Genomic DNA, 21,696 nt, shown 5'->3' on the forward strand with positions numbered 1-21,696 from the left:
CCCATAACTGTTAAAATGATTGTGTAGTAGAAACATATTTTTTAAAGTGAATCTGAAATATCATTGTAATTTTTGTAGCCTGCATGTTAATAAACGGCTTAAAACTAATGAACAAATAGCAAACTGTTTTAATTCCTTCAAACATTTCTGAAACCATTATAGGCTATCTTGAATTTGATCGTTTTAAATTTACCAAATTTTCAAACAATGTGTCTAACAGACATTAGAACATTTTTCTTTTGGGATTTTCTACAAAACTTTTTACAGTCTCTTTTGCATTGTTTTTGTGTGTTTAAGTGAAAATTGTATGGTCCCAACAATGACTGTGGTTAAGTTTATAAGGAAATTCAGTACCTCCCCGAGACTACTAAATGCCCATCTCATTGGTCGAGCATACGCTAAAAAGTGAAATAGCAAAACTCCAAGGAAAATTCAAAACGGAATGTTCCTTTTCAAATGGAAAAACCAAAAGCAGAAGCACATCAAACGAATGGAAAACATCTGTCATATTCCTGACTCTTTGTAGGCATTTTCTTATGTAGAAATATGTAGATTAAACCTGGTGTTATAGCTAGTTAAACCTCTATATTGTATGACAGTCGCATACAATTCCATTATATAGACAACAATGTATGAACAAAACAAAAAGACATAAAAGGTCAAAATGTCAAAAATTAGAGGAACATTGTGTTTTAATCTTAATTACTATAAAAACAAACAAATATGTCAAGAAAGAAAAACAAAATGGCATATAATTACTCTATAGAAAAAGCACATACGTAAAAAAGAAAGACAAGAATACAGAAATTGACCATAGCACAATAACACAATGGCAGGATGTATAAATGCCGAGCCACGCAAAAAGGATATTACTTGACTAGAAAAAATGGACTAAACAGTATACATAAAGATTAACAATATACACCATTTTTGTGTACAAAGACAAATAAAAAGAACAATTTAACATGCAATTAAAATGATAAATAACGGCAGTACTTACAATCTATACCACAATACCATCATGTATAAGTTGATACGGAATATTTTGGTATCTTCATATGAACTTTTTTATAAAGAGAACGAGACTGTCATACAAGTGAGAGGTTTAGCTAGCTGTAAAAGCAGGTTTAATCCACCATTTTCAACATTTCTAAGGCAATACCTGTACCAAGTTAGGAATATGACGGTTGTTTCCCATTCGTTTAATGTGTTTGAACTTTTGATTTTGCCATTTGATAAGGGACTTTCCGATTTTCCTTGGAGTTCGGTATTTTTGTTATTCACACTTTTTTGACATAACCCTGGTTCGTCAACTTTCTACTCAGACACTGGTGACGTTTTATATAGTCAGAGTAGCAGCTGCAAGCTCTTGCATACCAAATGAGTTGCGAAATGTATATCCCATATACAGGTGAAGTTGGTATATTGCTTGTAAGGTGGAGGAAATTGATAATTTCAAAATAAAATCGTCTCGTTTGTCATACATTCTGGTACTGAGATGAACGCTTATTGTCAAATTCGAGGTATAAGTCTACAAATGAGGCAGAGGATAACCGTGCTTTTGATTCTTTAATTTCTAGTACTGGAGGATATATTAATGGAACCCAATCAGAAACGTTTGGATTGTTAATGGAAAGAATATCATCAATATATCTGAATGTGAGTTTAAATTATTTGTATTCTTTAATCTTCTGTCAGTGTCTGAAGGATCTCTGACTCATATGAAAATAAGAAGAGGTCGACAAGGAGAGGCACACAGTTCAGTTGAATTGAATGTTATGACAGTCTGTCAATATCTAAGTACTATGTGTATGCCAATATAGGTCATTTGTTAGCATTAGGTTGTACTAGGATAGATGTTCAGATTCTTTCTTCTAGAATATTGCCGTGTGTATTCTCTGCTTTTGATATAAAATTATTTATTCTATAGTTCATATTGTCGTGTTTCGTTTTCTTTGTCGATATTCTCATGAATTCAGTTTTTTTTTTTATTTCAATTTTGTATATTTGAAGTGTGTAATTACAAAAAGCAGGGTTTAGAATTTAAAAAAAAATGAAATTATATTTTTTGGTTACTTTAAGATTACAATGGTTCAGTCCGTCAATCATCAGACCCTGGAAACTGCACAACAATTTGTTGCGGTAGTTGTAATGGGGTAAACGGTAATCACTTGGAAGGAAGATGTTGCAGTTCAGTAGACACTCATATAGTTGGTAGATGTGGTAATACTTAAATTAATTAAATAACCAATGTAAAATCTTCTTTGTTCAGTTTGAAATATTGGTGTATTCCTGTACATATTATTCTTACGACATTTGAAATAGAACATTTTTTGTCGAGGTTATTTTAATTCAGCTTTCATACGTAAACTCACAATAGACCAACAGGATATTTTTGTGAGCGTTTACAAAACTTTTTTATTTCTACCATACTAACGCATTGGACAAGCGAACGTATGTATACTGCAATTTAAAGCAGGAAACCCACCCGGTCTTGTTCCTTAAGAATTTCATGCGAATCCAATAGTTTCTGTTTGTTACCTTAATATGTAAATTCCTAATGCTTTTTTGAGCTTTTACATCGATAAACTACTGTTGCCTCTATTTACACTTATTTGAATTGTTTTTAGATATAAGAAACATCAAGAGTGCAATTGAAAGAAAAGTAGATTCCATTTCGAACCTACTTTTTTGCGTTTTCGTTGCTTGTAAGAAACTTCTTAGACCTGAAGTTCATTAAAACACGTTTTTTTGCAACATAATTGTAACTTAAGGAATGACTGTAATATGATTTCTGTCTATGAAGAAATAACATCAAAAATGTTGTGCTCACTGAATAACCCACGTATTTTTGAGGTATTTAAAAAAAGACAGAAAAAATATTAGTCATTCCTTATAATCTAACTCTAAATAACATTTTTAAGGAGTAAACTACGAAAAAACGTTTATGACGTCACGGCTATATGAGAATATTATGTCTATGAGCTGATAGACAAATTACTTTCAGCCACTCAGAAGACGTGTTACATCCAAAAATTAAATTATTTCCCTATGAATGAAAAAAGTGTAGCATCTTTCCTGTAAACGTCTGATGATCAATATATAATTTTAAAAGAATAGGCGGAAGCTACCAAAAAGATATTTAAAACCATGAAAACTGAAAGATCGGAAAGTGAACAACAGAATCATGGTAAACAAAAAAACGACGAAGAGATATATAACAAATACAAGACACTACATAGAAAAATTAACAACAGAATAAACAAATTGAAAACAACACGTTTAATAATTTCATGCGTCCGAAGCGCTTTTCTGGATTTACCTTCATCAGGAACGCTCAAAGGCAAACATTTGAAATCCGAGGGATGTATAAGTACCGAATTAACAGTTGAAGAGCTATATGACAAAAATACAAAATACAAATAGCCAAATCGATCTAAGGTCAACTTTGCCTGAGGGAGTTGAAACCTTAGTTACTTTATAATTTCAAAATTTATAAACGGGCAATTTTAGAATTGTTTATTACACGAGGATTGTGCCCAATTACGATATTTACGGCGTTAATGGTTTAAACCTCTAAACCTCTAAAAACCAGTTCCTCATTGACAAAACAGAGGTTGTGATTACTAGGAACAAGCTAAAAACAAAACGAAGGGCCTAGATCCCTTTAAATTACATTGCTTTTAGATCAGTTTGTATTTAGATCATGGCATTTCTAGGGACGTGCAAAGATTTAACACCCTTCTCATTTTCCACTTCCAAAAAAATATGTATTTGTTGTGTGTGCATTTTGTTTTCATTGGTATCAAAATCTTTTTTTTACGACCCTTGTATTAACCGAGGAATCAGTTTTTTGTTCATGTAGAATATTTGAAATAGCAATATCTATAATAATTGCAACAATGCGGCACGTAGAGGGATTGAGTGGTAATAATAACGGGAATTTCATGGTTCTCTTCACATAGTTAATTTGGGTACAATAAAGGTATGGTATGGAAAGAAATACGAATGTGCTTGTTCCACAAACATTTTAGAAATGTAAAATAACAGACAAGCAAAGGACACTTTGAACTTCAATTAGTCTGTTTTTGCGACGGTCGTGACTTTTCTTACGGAGCGGCAGTTCGTTTATGTATGCTGCGAAAAAAACCTAATCGTTAAAGCAGTAAAAAAATGTCAAAACCAATGGCATGAAGCTTAAACGAATTCAAAATTTGCCATGGACTTTTTGTGTGTGTACGTTCCTTTTTGTTGCTTGTAACCTTCCGGATGTTACAGTAAGATATTTTACAACATTGTAACAACGTGGAATTTTTACCGTCTAAATCTAAAAGTATTAAATCCTTTGAATATGTAAAATACGGGGATTGTGATTTTGTCAACATTTCATACCGAATGTGTGTACACAAAACAAGAAGGAAGATCTACCATGGGAGCAGATACTACTAGATTGTAGCTGGAATAACTTCACTTTTTTTTAACTCAAGATAAACATTTTTTTAGAGCTAAATAATGAAAGTTTTGAGGTGATAACAAATCTAAATAGAACCCCAGTAAGTTAATATCTAAAGTAATAATATTTTATTTTATTATATTCATAAAATTTGATTTAAGTGTAAGAGTATATTTGAACATTGTCATTGTCATATAAGATTGATACATTTGATAACGAGAAACGTATACATAAATGATATGAACTAGTTATTTAATATTTTATAGAGTTTGTTATTGTGTTGTGCCGTTGCACCACTGTCCCTGGTTAGGACGAGGGTAGGAGCCTTCTACCATGTTTAACACTGCCACCCTCTTTATGTCCCTGTCCGATGTCAGGAGCCTATATTTTAGTGATATCGTTTGTTCCTGTGTTTCATATTTTATGTGTTTATTGTTTCGCAAACAAGTCAGGCCGTTAATTTTCTCGTTCCATTTGATTTACATTTGTAATTTGGGGGTTATATAGCTACCTATGCTGTATGGGGTTTGTTCATCTTTGAAGGCAGTACGGTGACCTATAGTTCTTTAACTTCTATGTCATTTTGTCTCTGGTTGAGAGTTGTCGCATCGGCAATCATACAACATCTTGATTTTTTTATAGCACCAATATCTAATTGATATGAATCGATTAGCTAATATTATTAATATTTTTGGTACTCTACTGTATAATACTAGCAATACAAACACATTTATAAGCATATTGTATACTCATCTACTCAGAGCAATTTTATAAAACGTTTTGATTGAGGAACGTACTATTTGTATTACTAGGAACTCAACAAAACTCAGGTTTTAAATGGGATTTAGATTATTATGGAAGCTTGAATTATTGTATGCAGAAAAAAAACAGTTTACTACCATCCTCCAATTATTGTCAAATAATAGATGGCAACGATGTTTATCACGGACAAATTTCCTGGACAAACGTGTTCCGTGAGGAGGTTGAAATTATTAGAACACAAGGTAAATGTGTACATTTCACCCTACTTGAACTGTCTGCTATCTCACGACAAACTTATTGTTTGATACTTCTTTCTGCACACAATGTGGTGAAGTAACACATATCATTCTCTCTCTTTGGTTCGGTCCAGCTGTTTTCTGTTATCACCAGTACCTTCAAAACACTCAACGTCGTTACCTAGATCTTAGATGGTTTTGTCGACGTATTGTGAATATTATTCTTACATATTTTGTAAATCATTTTAAATACTTTTTTTAATTTTCTGAACTAGAAAATGTTAAATCGTATGATAATGAGACTAAGGAAAGAAGGGCGAAGGATACCAAAGGGACTTATAAACTCAAGTCGAAAATAAACGGACAACGCTTTGGCAAAAAGACAAACAAACAAACAACAGTACACGAAACATAACATAGAAAACAAAAGACTGGGCAACACGAACCTCACCAAAGGTAATGAAAGGAAATGAATTATCTTTTCTCATTTATAAAATCATTTGAAAGAAGGATAGGGTAAATCCTTAGCTGCTGATTAACTTTATTATTTAGGAATCAACCTTCTCTTTTTCCATATGTCGATATATGCGATACAAAGTTTGCATTGAAAAACGTAAAGTGAAAAACATTGAAGACCACAAAGTAAAGTCTTGAAATGTATGTACTGAAAAACGTTGTCGCACGTAATATTAAGCTCCAATTCAAGCTGTCATCTTAGGACGTCCGATAAAACGAAATCAGATAAATTTGCTTGTCTTGTTGCCTTGAGTTGATTTTTTTTCTGCCAAAAAAGGATATTTTGATAATTCAGTCATGGTTGACAGAATAAACATATTGATATACCCGTGCAGCATAAAAATATTAAATATTTAAGGAATTTCAACTATTGGAAATGACTTGTGTTAGGGAGAGCATTACTTTCAATGCCTATGATGGTAATAAATCATGAAAATATTTATTCAGCGTTATAGATAATGATTTTTAATTTAATAAATAGAAATAAATTCTGAAAATATGTCCTCCAAATCACACTGTAAATTGTTATATCTGAAACATATTGCAACAACTAAAATTTTATACATCTTGTTACGTTTCAAAATGAAAAGGGTATCGTAATTTAACTTCTGTTTACGAAGCAAATGCTAAATATTGCCAATAGCGGTCAGGATGAAACGTTATGGATATTATCTTTAATTATTATGTTATGGGTAAAAAGAAATGTTTGAACTATAATCAATAATACAAAACAACTTTAACCTCGCTTGAAACATATATACATTATTTTAGACGTCAGTCAAGATCCAGACCGATGTATTTTTGGAGTATTTACCCTCGTGCAAGGACAAACAACATTAAACATGACAGAACACAAGTGCAACGAAAATAAAAATTGGTATATATGCAAAACAAGTAAGTATGTGTAATTGATTAAATGCTTTATTTTGTTTGTCTAAAGGATACACAGATGTTGCTGGTTATTAGAGTTCTTTATAGTTTAATAGAAAGGTCAAACGAACTGAAAAAAACGAATCTTCCTTTAGCTAGCACAACGAATTATTCTTTTGGAAAATTCAACTGCTAATGTTAGGAATGTTGTATATTTGTCATTTGCTGATATTTCAAAACAAAAACGATCCTAAAAATTAATAATTAATGAGAAACTGACATAAAAAATTAGCCATATTTTGAGACAATTTGTGTCATATTTATATCTTTCTATTTGTGGCAGCACTTTTAGTTAGCAGCCAAATGGCTTTATTTTTGCTCACAAGTGACAAGGTCCAAAACCGTTTCCCAGATGTTTAATATCCTGACATATCAACGAAGAATGATAAGATCTATCTGTATTCACATGACCATAACAATGGCAGAAATTCAAAGATAATTTTTCTTATAACTAAATCTGTTAGTAGCAGTTTTTGTAATCATTATAATGAAACAAACACATGTATATGATCGTTTAAGAAGACGACGCTAATTCAAAAATAAGAATGGTGTAATTTGATATCAATTTTCTTCCAGTTGTAGTGAAGTACAAACATACAATCAATGTATGGTGACTACCTCTACTTAATAATGTTCTTCATTAATTTGAATATTTTTTACAAAATCCATCCCGATTTTTCCTACATACGACTGTTGATATACCTTAACTCCAACCTAAATTAAAAAATTACACAAATACAAAACATTGCATACCTCAATTTTACAAATACCGCATAAACTATTAAAAAGTTAAATCACACATAAATACTGAACTCCGAGGAAAATTCAAAACGGAAAGTCCCTAATCAAATGGCAAAATCAAAAGCACAAACACATCAAATGAATGGACAACAACTGTCATATTCCTGACTTGGTACAGGCATTTTCCTATGTAGAAAATGGTAGATTGAATCTGGTTTTAAAGCGCTAAACCTCTCACTTGTATGACAGTCGCATCAAATTCCATTATATTGACAACGATGCGTGAATAAAACAAACAGACATAGTAGGTAAAAATGTCAATATAGGGGTACAGCAGTCAACACCGTGTCACAATCTTAATCACAACAAAAACAAACAAATATTTAACAAAGAAGCACAAAAAAGCATATATAACATTTAACAATCTCATTCATTGCTTACTTATTTTTGTGTTTCATTTATGTATGCCAAATCAACCCATAAAGGATCGAGGGATTTTAAGCATTGGGCCGAATCGTAATTTTAACATTAACTCTGGCGTAGAATCGCGTGTTTGACATCAGAATGTAAACGTCACACAGGTAGAGGTATAAAATAATTTTGTCGTTCAAAGTATGCACAAATAAAAATAGAACAATAACACAATGGCGGGATGTTTAAAGTACAGAGACACGTCATATGTATCAAAGAAACATGAAAAGTCACACGGACAAAGCACACAAGTAAAAATGAAAAATAATACAGACAACACAATGACGGGATGCATAAGTATAGAGCCACGTCAAATGTTTATCACCAAAAAAACAGAGCAAACAGTAAAAGTAATATTAATAAAGACAAATAAAAGAACACTTTAACACGTTATTAAGATTATAAACAGCGTCAGTACGCAGAATCTATAGTTCAAGACCATCATGTATTATTTGTGAAGTTGATACGGAATATTTATCAATAAGGTCTTGGTACCTTTCGATGAACTTTTTTTAGAAAAAGAACGAGACGTTCTTTGACATACCCCTCGTTCATCAAATTTCTGCTCAGACACTGGTGACTAATTAAATAATCTGGCTTCTTTGATCTTCTTGTTTTTGACAAGTGTCTGAAGGAACTCCGATTCATATGAAAATAAGAAGATGTCGGCAAGGAGAGGCGCGCAGGTCGTTCCCGTAGGTTTTGATTTGTTGAAAATGTCTACCTCCAAATTCAACAAAAATGTTGTCGATAAGAAACTCCAGCATACTAATCACTTGTTCCTCTGTGTAGCATGTTTTACCCTTTTGTTTGCTATTAACAAAAAATGCCTTATGGTATGTTCTAACATATTTTCTCTCAGTAATTAAAACATTAGAGTTTTTTTTTTACAATAAAATATTTTCAATTTTACGCATTTTCTTAAGTAAAGAAATATCAAAAACTTTGTTCTACATAGATCTTGGAAGGACTAAAAACATTTTCAACCAAAAAGTTCTATCTAGCTTACTTTCTCATATGTTATTGGTCATATTTTTTTTTAATGCTTTTGTATATGTTTTCTCGTTTAAATACTGTAAGATTTTGTGATGCTAGTGCATTTTGAAAATTGCACTAAGGTATAGGTTTGAATTAATTTTGAAGTCCTTACGATTACCCACGGTTGAGTTCATCTACGTCTCTGTTTGATAGTTTTCCCCTTTGAATCAAGTAACATATCCTTATAAGTATAGTATCATGATGCTCGGTTTGATCTATTGATAACAAATGTGTTATTGTTGGTGGTCGTGTTTATCAATAGAAATGCAACGTTCGACACCAATGGCTCGTTTTTTATGCTATTCACGTTTATATAACAGACAAAATGCAGCATATCACTGTAGGTGTCATACATATAAGTAGTTATATTTTTTATCGAATGTCAGAGAGGTAAAGTCTAGTGCCAAAGAAAGTAAGTCTATTATGGAAGATGTAAACCCCAGTGGTTGATAACCAATTACTTCGTGCCAATAAAGAGGGACGACATTCTTACAACACTAAATATTTATCCAACTTTTGCTTATTTAAAATGACTTGTATGAAGCACAATTTTGCCTTTTAGCAAGGCATTATCGCCAATGTCATTACGCCAGTTTTGGGGTTAATGTATAGAAAGCAGATATTTGAAATAGAGAATATATCGACAACGAATATAGTAGATATATAATGAGAATCTGTTTCGTGTGAGCATATACCAAATGATCGTGTATTCAAACTTGTTCTCAAAGATTTCCCCTATATTGATATTTTCTAAAGATTTATTTGTAATGCATTTGTTCAATCGTATACATTGTCTGATTGATTATATGTTTTTGTATCTCAGAATTAAATGTTTCTTTTGTAATAAAATTAGAAGTTATATGAAGCTTTGTATTTCTTTTCCTATGCATTGCAGTGATGGTATCATGAGAAGTACGTTCAGTCTTGAAAGTTGCATTTCATCAGGAAATACATTATGAATTCAGTATGAATCGCGATTTTTGTCTGCCAATAAAAATTTCGTATTCTCATTAACATGCATGTTTATTAACTATTTTGTATTGGAATTCGGAGGGACAGTTTCTAAATATTTTTTTTCGAGGTAAACCAGTTTTGTGAATCCGCGTGTGTATATTAACTTGGTTTATTTCTGGAAAAGGGGAGGACAATCACTATTCTCCTTGATTTTCTCTCTCTGTCTTTTTTTTTAACTTTTTGTTAGTATTCAATGCACTTTCCAGTTGCTTCCAATATGTTAATTGTTTAACCCAACAGAACACATATGCAACCTCGGCAAGTGTTTACATGTTCATACAAAGTCGCAAAGTATTCCTTTGGGATGCCGATCTTTCCACACGCTACAAAAATACCTGATTCAACAGTGTTAAAACAATTTTGAACAATAGTGGTCTATCAGCCTTAATTAACAGTACAAACAACCACGATACCATTTCAACAAAATATGTAATTGATTCCGTTAAAACTAAACTTGTAGACAACTTCAAAAGCGAATGGATTATTAATGTTCAGAATATGCCAAAACTAAGAACATATAAGTTATTTAAGACCGAATTTTGTACTGAACCGTATGTTAAAAAGTTTTTGTCCAGAATCAGCGATCAGTTACAGCTAGAATTCGATGCGGTACACTACCTTTAGAAATCGAACGAGGTCGATATTGTAATATTCCAGCCGAACAGAGAATCTGCAAAGTGTGCTATTCGAACTTGATCGAAGATGAAAACCACCTTTAGGTTTTGTGTGACCGTTACTCCGCTAGAAGAAACGAAATTATGCGAGAACATACTTCTGTTAACTTTTACTCCCCAGAAGAAGCACTAAAAGAACTGTTAACGAGCAACTCGAAAACGGTGACAAACTTTGTCATAGACTGTTTAAAGATAAGACAAGATGTTATATAAACACTTTTATTTTACCAAAACTACACGACGTAAAAACTGTTAAAATTTTTTCTCATATCAAATCAAATGTATCTACATGTATAATTATGTTTTAAAATGACAGTGCATCGTAAGATTATAAGGCTTGTTGAAAATATGAAGGAGCATAACATTTGTATATTATATTATGTCAATTCAGGTTGCACTTTAATAAATTATTTATTCATTCATTGATACACAGCTCTTAGTTGAAGCAATTTTATGGGTTGATATACGAATCTTAACATTTACAAAAGTTGACGATTTGTCGAATCAGATCTTATTGAAACACACATAGAACGAAACGCGTATTTTTTTTCATCACTAGAAAACACGGATGTGTATCTATCATATCATTACCTCGTTCATGACATGTTGACAAATGCGATTACATTACAACTGTATCCTTTGGTTATCAATATGCTTTGCATAATAAAGCATTATAGATTCTTAATTTTACTATTTAAGATTGCCTTATATGAGTGTATGCGTATCTTTTCATATATTGTTTTAAATATACAACTGTGCATGACCATTATGATCGAAATTGTGCTGATTAGCGTTCTTTTAATGAAACATGTATACAGTACAACCCTTAAATGTAATAACAATAACGCTGGCAATAACATGCTCGACTCTTATATCATGAATGCCAATTTTTACGTAAAAAGATCTGTCAATCCACATTTGTGTCTATGAATTTGGTATAAGTATATATTCTTCATAGTTGATGATTTCCCTTATTTTCTAGTTTAATACTAGCATTACACTCGTTTCATTTTTCCTCTAATTTAGACAGTACCTTGTACACCATGTATACAACTGAAGCGTTCCTTGTTAATACAAAACCAGGGTTACGAAATATTCCAGCAGATAAAGAAAATATCACAACATCAACAGGTGAGTGTAAAAATATATAAAAGAGAGACGTTACTACCAGCGGGAAATTCAAACTCACAAGTCGAAAACGAACTGAAAATGTGTATATTGGTAACTATATACTACTTTCTAGGCAAAGATTTACAATACCTATTCTGACATCGGACTCGGACTTCTTTTAAACTGAGTTTTACTGTGCGTACTGTTGTACGTTTGTTTGTTCTATATTAGCTAGAGGTACAGGGGGAGGGTTGAGATCTCAAAAACATGTTTAACCCCGCCGCATTTTTGCGCCTGTCCCAAGTCAGGAGCCTCTGGCCTTTGTTAGTCTTGTATCAATTTTAATTTTAGTTTCTTGTGTATTATTTGGAGTTTAGTATGGCGTCCATTCTCACTTAACTAGTATACATATTTGTTAAGGGGCTAGCTGAAGGACGCCTCCGGGTGCGAGAGTTTCTCGCTGCATTGAAGACCCATTGGTGGCAGTGGGCTGTTGTCTGCTCTATGGTCGGGTTTTTTTCTCTTTGACACATTCCCCATTTCCCTTCTCAATTTTAATTTTATGTTAATTGAATTGCATAGGTTTACTGTCTAAAATAATCAAATCTATCAGAATGTTCAGCTTTTATTTTTTTCACACAGAAACATATGCAGTTTTCAGTAAACGGATTCAACAATGAGTCAAAACTTCCTTGGTTTTTCCTTTGATTGAAAATTGTTTTTGTTGTTGCCATCTATGGTTTAAAATTCAAAAGAAAATTGCTTAACTTCACCTGTTTTCAGGATAATTAAAGATGCATAAGTTTGCACTTGTTAAGTGATAAGTTAATTTGTTTTATAATTGTACAAGATATTTGCAGACATTTGCATATAAGTGTTCGTAATATACAATGGGAAATCAATTATCTGTTTATGGAGACCCTTCCTTTAGTATTGCGTAAAAAGGTTGCTGTATCATTGACATATTTGTTATATTTAGATGTATTCATGTCAATAATTGAAAATCAACTTTGATGTGGTATGTTTTAATTTCTATGTAACATGTAAATTATTCTTTTTATTTTCTTTTAAATATATGCTACATTCATTCAGGTGCAGTGATTGGCGGAATTCTAGGTGCGTGTTTTATACTTACTGTATCAACAGTATTGATTGTATGTAAAATAAGGTGAGTAACATTTTTGTGCAACTACTAAAAACATTTTGACTTACAAAGGATAGTTTATACATTGTGGGAAAGTGCTTTTTGAAACCGAATAGTCTTGTTAATAATATCGCATTATTTCATGTTTTTTGCAATTTCATTTTCGAATGAAATGTTAAATCTGTATATTCTAAACAAAAAATAGTAAATAATTCTCAGTATATTCATTTCAGTGGTTATACAGACATGAAGTATTAATACATAAGACGATGAAACCAAAAAGCATAATCATTTAGGGCAAGAATACAAATGGATTATATAGATCATAAACCTTGACTAAAAAGATCTATATTTACATAGGAAGTGTGTTTAACAAATACACATTGGAAAAAAATGCTATTAGTAAAATAAACTTATTTCTAACTCACCAAAAATACAGGGATTAAAATTGTGTACGCCAGACGTATGTTTCGTCTGCTTAAGGCTCATCGTTAACGTGCGAATTAAAAAAGTGCAAAATAAAATAGAGAATGGAAATGGGGAATTTGTCAAAGAAACAACAACCCGACCAAAGAGTAAAAAACACAGCCGAAGGCCACCAATGGGTCTTTAACACAGCGAGAAAATTCCGCACCCGGGGGTGGACTTCAGCTAGCTCCTTAGCTAAAATGTTTACTAGTTCCGTGAAAATGAACGTCACACTAAACTCCTAAACATATAAATGAACTAACATTAAAAAACATACAAAACTAACAAAGGCCAGAGGCCCCTGACTCGGGACAGGCGCAACAATGCGGCGGGGTTAAACATGTTTAGTGAGATCTCAACCCTTCCCCTATATCTTTAGCCAATGTAGATTAAACAAACACACAACAAAACGTACAGTAAAACTCAGTTTAAAAGAAGTCCGAGTCCTATGTCAGAATAAGTAACAATAGAAACTAATCAAAATGATGCATAAATTTACAAAAGACTACTAGCAGTTACTGACCATTTAAGTGCGAGGTTTGAGCGCATTGTGTTGTTTTGCAATTTGCTAAAAAAATACTAATTAATTATTTTTTTCTTATTTTTCATATATCGTAATGTGATCAATTGTAGATGTTATTTTATGCAATAATATTTGTTTTGTTTTTAGATCAAAGGGAATCTTTAACGAATCTGATAAACATGAGAATAGAGAAACTAGTCAATTGCACTTTTCAAAGACAAGCAACAGAGATTTAACGAATACAACTAAAGGAACGAGTACCGCATTAGCATCAACGAAGACTAATGACTCTTGTGAAATGCGCACATTAGTATATTCCGCTGTACATAACATAAATAAACCGGAAAATATGAACGAGACATATACTGATGCAGCCAATGGAGAATATGAATTTTTACATGATAAACATAATCGAAGAATTTGTCCACCAGATAATGTGTACCATATTCAAGGCGAATATCGAAATGAAGATGACCTTACATACGATAGCGCATCCTTTCGGAAAGGAAATTGCAATGATGGAAACGAATTATATGACACGTCTTTTTCGGTGGTTGAAGGAGATTATTCATTCGTGTCATATAAAAAACATGACCCCGGCATGACCACTGATATATACGACAAATCAACTTAGCCATGTGAAATGGTAATAATATTTATCACCTGTCAACAAAAATGTCTGCATAAAAAGATATTATAGATCGACAATCCTCTTTTTTTTCTATCCCTGACAATCATTATTTCCTACCCTAGGAATAGATCACCATAGCTGTATTTGGCAAAACCTTCAAGATTTCTGGTTCCTCAATGCTCTTCAACTTCGTTCTTTATTTGGCCTTTAACTATTAAATGCGAACGTTAAATGCGAACGTCACTCGTCAGTCGTTTGTAGAAGAAACGCGCGTGCGGCGTACACAATTGTAATCCTGGTATAAATGATGAGTTTATTTGTTTCAGGATTTCAGTTGAAAAAAAAACGTATTTGAAATTGTATTGTGATATACGCATGATTTAAAGATTGATGAAAATCTATAGAAGATACCAATGTTTGTGCCTACGTCGGGGGAAATTAAAAGAAAGAAAAAAAATCATATTCTTTCAAAAGTTTACATCTTTCACGTAAAATAAGGATCATGTACTAAGGGATTGGTGGCAAATTGTTTGCAAAAATATTGCCAACATGGTCCATGGAATAAAAAGGGGCGACGAATAAAAATAACACTTTTCACACGACCAGAAAGCAAAATACTAAGATATCTAACTTGCAACAGGATTGGAATGTTACGCAACAGTAATGACACGGACTAAACTTTTCAACATTTTTGAAGTTTGGGAGATTTGGCGGTTCTGAATTTCCGGCTCCGTGTGCGAGATTTTTTTCGCTGTATTGAAGACCCATTAGTGGCCTTCGGTTGTTTTTTGCTCTTTGGTCGGGTTAATGTCTCTTTGATACATTCCACTTTTCCATTCTCAATTTTACGGTTGATGTATGTAAGAAATTTAATATACTTTGACAGCCGGTAAGATTGAAAAAAATGTCACATGAAATCGTAATTCTTCAAGTTCACTCTATTTGTATTTTTTTTTTAATAGATTTGATTTTAATATCAAATGAAAGCTGATACATAAGTGTTTCATTTCATAGCACATATTTGCTGATATCCTCATTCAGGAAATGATTAATGTTCCCGTGTTTGATAATGAAAAAAAAAAACGGAAAATCACGCTTTACCGCGATTTTACAAAATAAACTGCACTGTGGGAAAACTCTACCACAGGACTAAAATGATAGTTTAATGTTTTGGCGGTCCATAAAACTCTTTAACTTAAAACTCCATTACTAGTTTATTGTTGTTTAAAATCCCGTTGCAAATATATCATGCTTGTCAAAAAACGAAAACGTTAACGTTAATGTTATATGCATATAATCCCCTCTTTGGAGAAGACCAACACGCTGAACAGAATTTGTTATTGCCTATTTCACATTTACAGTCCACAGGAAAACAAGTCACCTTACTTATTTTTCAATACCCAAGCCGACCAAACTGTGTATTTACAACCACATAGCGCGTGCTTAAAAGAACAGCAGTAGACTCCAATTATCTTTTGTTAATCAGGTCGGGGGTCAAACCTGAGACCTCCCGTTCTTTTTGGGAGAACCGAGACCACCGAGGCGTATAAGCTATGAAGATGTATTTTAGGGTCAATTCATAAACGTTGTAAATGATATTACTGTAACTAAATTTGTTCTTGCAACGCATGGTCTGTATTTTTGCGTTAATAAGAAAAAAGTTAGATAGAATATTAATTGATCAAGATATTTGTAGTCATTGATTTATGAACAAAAAAAAAACGATAACGTTCTGAAGCAAAATGCGTTACCATACAAGGACAAACTTGTCTGGCTCTAAACTCGGTTATATGTTTTGTTGTTACTTTTAAATGCAACGGATTTGCGTAGAACCAGAATTTAACACTTTAAACGTCTTTGGTTTTGAAATGCATGGAATCATACCTAGCTCTTGATATTTTTTAGCATAAAAAGAAGTAATTTGTAATCTTTTTCAACTTGAGAATTATTATTTTTGTTACTTCAACATGCTATGGGTTTGCTTAGGACTAGAATTTACCACTTTACAACTTTTCGGTTTAAAACGCACTTAATCATACAGAGCTATCGATGATAATATCTGTTTGCAGGAAAAGAAGTTTTTTTTTAAGTTGGAAAATCCGGAATATACCGATAGTCCATATATAAATATTAATAGAAACGCCAAATAATATATGTGTTTGACATGCCCCTTTTTCATCTTTGATTGGTAAAACTAAAAAGAGAAGAAAGCCAATGGAATCACATCCAAAAATGCACTTTTCAAATTATTATATATATAACTAATTACTACACACAGCTTACAATGAAACAGAACGTAATGATGCATTGTTTAACCTGTTCATATTTCAACCAACTTTCAGTTCATATTTGGTATTGCCAATTCCTTATTATTCGGAAACTATACATTAAACTCTAGATGCTTTACTTGACTTATTAAAAATGTTTAGGTCATATAATCAATTTTATCTATTTCATTCAAGGATATATTTTGTGAAAATAAAAACGAAAAATGAAAATCAAGTCAAGTGTAGCTGCATGAACATACAGCAAACTTTATAGGTATGTGTTGTCGATAAACACATGCAGGCAAAATAAAAAAAATCTGCAAATTTGAGCAGCAACACTGATAGCAATCAATGTATGTCAACGAAAACATGAAATGATAACGTCTATAAAGACAAATGGTGCGACACAACAATGGCCTTTGTCAGTTTGTGATTTATTTTTTGAAAAGCAATAACGCAATCTGAAAATTCTTTGTATAATTTTATATTTCTTCCCCATTGTGGTAAGATCGGAGATAATTGGCCTATTTTTCATAAGTAATCATCATAGAAAATTCCAAAATATTAATCATAGATCTGGTTATAATGTCGTATTGACATTAGTGCATTGTTCAACATAGTTGAATTTTAACTAGTAATTTGAGAATCTTTAAGCGCTTTATAAGACCAACTTATTCATGACATGTACTTAAGAACTTGAAACGCGATAAGTTTAGTAATTTATCGTTACGGTGATAAATACGTTAACGGTACCAGTTATTGCATTTCGACAATTAATCTTCCATCAGTGATGATTGTGGCTAAAATATTTCAAGTCCAAAACCTAGAGCAAATATTGAAGAGCTAATACAACCAAAATTGCCCAAAGTTAGCTGAACCCGAAAAGGAATCAGAGCTATGTTATAATAGATAATACATATTTTAAGTTTTTTTCTTGTCGTATAACTCCCCAAGGGTTGATCAAATGGAAGACCGACCAATATGGTGCGTTTTTGAAAATTGCATTCATTGCGTTGACCAGCTATCCTACACACGTCTTTGTACGTTTACATTATTTTACACCGTACTCACACGACGCAACATCGGTTTGCGTTCACACCAATTCCTGATTAAGATAATGGCAATGAATCCTTAGTCAAAACGCTTGAGGTAGGTAGTTTAACTTCCGAAACAACTAACATTAGATTTCAGCCTAGAATAAATATACATGATGACACAAATGTGTATTATAATCTAGAGTATCAGTGCGTATGCTTCCCATTTACTATTTCTTGCACAAGAAAACCACGGGATTGCATAAATATTAGTTTCAATCGCGGAATGAGAATGTTCGCAGTTCTTTACTAAATTCAGGACACTGCAGTAAGAACTTGGCATGTAACTTTGAATCATGGTCATCATTACTTAGATATTCTGACTTTAAGCTGTTTTTTTCTTTTTCTTTTTGTTTTGAGTGACGGTCCTATTACATGTATAAACTTTGACATTTTCGAAATACTAAGGATTTTCTACCCCACGAATAGGTTACCTTAGATGTATTTGGCAAAACCTTTGTTTCGAAAATGTGGGTCCTCAATACTCTTCAACTTTGTACTTAATTTGGCCTTGTTCATGTTTTTAACTTTTTTTATTCGATCGTCACTGATGAGTTTTTTGTAGACGAAACACTTGTCTGGCTTACATCATTTTAATCCTAGTATTCATTATATCTCTACATATCTTTTTATTTAAATTGGTACTTTTGAGAGCATGTTCAGGTATTCATAAAACTTCTGAAAACAAGATATTCTTCAAAACTAGGTTTTTCCTGTAGAATATTTGGATTGATTTAAATGACTTCAAGAAATCCTTGAAATTTGAGATGTTTTATGTGACCAAAATGATTGTCATTATATAAGAGGTCCCAATGAAGCTGGTGTGTTATTCTCAAATTAAAAAACCTTCTTATAAGTTGCATGACACAGAGTTCCATTTCACATGGAAATGTGAATTTGAATTTCTTTTTCTGTACCATATCTACCACGAGTACAGACAGCTTCAATAATGAGTGTGAGATAATTAAGGCATCCAGGAAACAAAATATGAAGATTCAAAAGATAGAAGATATGCATCCAGATTATAAAGCAAACTGAGTACTTAAATTTTTATTGCGATTGGTCTGTGCAATTTGTTTAGACATCCGGTTTGCAGAAACTAGGTATTACAATAGGATTATGACTTTGTATATTAAAGACGAAGAAAAGGTGATGTACTTTTCCAGGTAATATATAAAAAAGGCAAGCCTTAAAAGGTAAATTCAAAATGTAGCTATATACACTTTTTTTTTACAACTAAAATCCAACATTGCTTTTAATTGCGATGTGCAAGAATCACACACAGTTACATATTTTCAATTAAGGTTTTTTAATATCGACATTACCTTATTCTAAGGTTGATATCGGGTGATGAGTTTAAGTAAAAAAACAAACTCGTTAAATATGTTAAAACTGGATTAAGCCTGTACCAAATGAGCCTATATTAACCCTGGGTTGTTCATTGCTGTTTGTCTATGTTCGTACATTCATGTTTTTGGAGGAGTCGACTGTTTGTGGTTAGTGTGGTCTGTTACGTCCAATATTTCAGGATCTTTTAAATGTATTTTTGAAGTTAAATGGTATGTCAACAAAGAAGAGAGGAGGGCGAGATTGTGTCTACAATGAAGAAATCATATCCGTTGTAGAAAATATATGTTTTTTTGTTTAATTAAAAAATCATCTTTTGTGTTAAATTTATATTTAAATTATAAATATTACAATATTGAGGTAAAATGAAGGTTGTGATGAGAAAATACAGGAGACCAATATCCCATGAAATGTCTTTTATCCCGTTTTCTGTTTCTGTAAAGTGCTGCTAAATTTGTTCGAGATTTTGAACTTCAATATTTTAGACTTAGGCTTGTGACTAACGCAATTAAAAGTTACTCCTCTGAAGTATCTGTCAATGATCCAACAATACAAATTCCAAAAGGCATTTAGAGGTCAACGTTGTATACAGTCTTTACACATATACAATGAAAAGCTCTAGATTGCCCCGAGTCTTAGACAAGCTGAAAGATAGTACACCGATATCTAATTCACATGTATCTCCCTTTAGGTAAAACAATAAGATATGAACATTATACACGGTCTAGTTTCCTCCCTTAGGCACAAGCACGTATACATTTAGGGTAGTTCAATTAGTACTTTATATTCCACACAAAACTTTCATCCTGTAAATCTCAATTAGTCAATTTGATACTTAAAATTTAAAATTACAATATATATATAAATATACACTTGAGGGGTTATGGTTACGGATGCTAATGCCACAACTATCCACCAGATTGCACATGTCATGCGTTTAAGAATTTATTGGACACCGCACGGCCTTCAATAATGAGCAACACCTATACCATGTAATCATCTACAAAAAAACCTTGACATGACATTATGTAAAACAATTTCTAATGAGAAAAATCAATGGCTTGATTTAGAGACAAATGAATAAACACAAAACTAATGTGACAGATAGCACGAAAAAACACGAGACACATATGTGAAAGAATAAAACCATATCTCTTGCAAGAGAGAGAAAACATGATGTTCTACAATCAAAATTTCAAAATTGCAGGAAATTAGTTGCGAGCTTAAAAGTCATTTTCCAAGTTATGAAAGTCGAGTTAATTTTAAACGAAAGACAAGTTACGATGTGTATTGTTCACTTGACAAATTAAACATTAGTTTTTTGGGGCACATGTTTGCATGTACAATGATAATGCTTCAAAGATTTGATTAATGGGATTAATCTGTGTTTTTCACAAGCATTCTAGCTTTTTTCATGTAAGCAAAGTTTTCGGCTACAACATCCCTCAGAAAAACATGTCTGGTGACATGAAATCAACTACTTTGTCAAGAACCATTTTTGAAGGTTTGACATTCATATTGTCAATTATTTCTTTTATGACTATTTAAGATATTTTTTGACAACAAATGTTTGGTAATACATGCGCATGACTATTACATGATATGAACCCGATTAAAACTCTTAAACCTCGGTACTTATACATCCCGCCATTGTGTAATGGTCATTTTTTGTAATCTTGTCTTTCATTTTTGCTCATATGCTTTGTCTATTTGCCATTTTGTTTCTTTTTTTTGGTATATTTGTTTGATTTTATAGTGTTTAAGATTATAACAAAATGTTGTCTGCTGTACCCCTATTTCTGACATTTTAACCTTGTATGTCTGTTTGTTTTGTCAAACTCCAAGGAAGATTAGTCTTCATTTTGAATTTACTTTAATTTTACGACGAAAAAATTACGCGACAGTTGATGATTCCTGAATGATTATAACAAGAAAGGGCATCATTAGTATGATTAATTAACTAAATTATCGTGCCTGTGTTACTAAGTTGTAAAACCTGTGTCTGATTAATTTGTCATTTTGAACAATAAAATATGTTTAAACATAAAAAAAAAGTAAACCATATATGACATCTGAGTTTATTAACCTGGTTATGTGTACAGTACTTTCAAAATACTTTGATAAACGTTCGTTTTGATACTTGAGTTACAATCTTCTTTCAACCATCGTCGAAAATATAATAGTTAACGTTTTGACCATCACACATTTAAGTTACGACCAACTGGTTCGAATTTTTGAATGACTATTTTATGAAAATTCGAATGATTTTATGTATTA

General features: G+C 32.1%; 1 protein-coding gene and 1 long non-coding RNA gene across 2 annotated transcripts; both read left to right on the top strand.

The window, feature by feature from the left end:
* Window positions 1-2,088: 2,088 nt before the first annotated feature.
* LOC127699920 (uncharacterized) lies at window positions 2,089-6,861 on the top strand. Its single transcript, XR_007981296.1, has 3 exons — window positions 2,089-2,223; window positions 5,266-5,457; window positions 6,739-6,861. It is a non-coding gene; the product is annotated as an uncharacterized LOC127699920 (long non-coding RNA).
* A 5,006-nt stretch (window positions 6,862-11,867) lies between these two features.
* On the top strand, window positions 11,868-14,758 carry LOC127699911 (uncharacterized). The gene is made up of 3 exons (XM_052203301.1): window positions 11,868-11,966; window positions 13,038-13,113; window positions 14,228-14,758. The coding sequence occupies exons 1-3, from the start codon at window positions 11,879-11,881 to the stop codon at window positions 14,712-14,714; spliced, it is 651 nt and encodes a 216-aa protein (XP_052059261.1). The 5' UTR covers window positions 11,868-11,878; the 3' UTR covers window positions 14,715-14,758.
* Window positions 14,759-21,696: the final 6,938 nt, after the last annotated feature.

Source organism: Mytilus californianus, unplaced genomic scaffold (genome assembly GCF_021869535.1).
Source record: "Mytilus californianus isolate M0D057914Y unplaced genomic scaffold, xbMytCali1.0.p SCAF_44, whole genome shotgun sequence".
In the NCBI taxonomy this organism is placed as follows: Eukaryota; Metazoa; Mollusca; class Bivalvia; order Mytilida; family Mytilidae; genus Mytilus; species Mytilus californianus.

Coding starts and splice junctions, on each gene's coding strand:
- LOC127699911 (XM_052203301.1), top strand. CDS start 11,879: ATGTATACAACTGAAGCGTTCCTTGTTAATACAAAACCAGGGTTACGA. Junction 11,967..13,037: donor AAATATCACAACATCAACAG/GTGAGTGTAAAA, acceptor ACATTCATTCAG/GTGCAGTGATTGGCGGAATT. Junction 13,114..14,227: donor TTGATTGTATGTAAAATAAG/GTGAGTAACATT, acceptor TTTTGTTTTTAG/ATCAAAGGGAATCTTTAACG.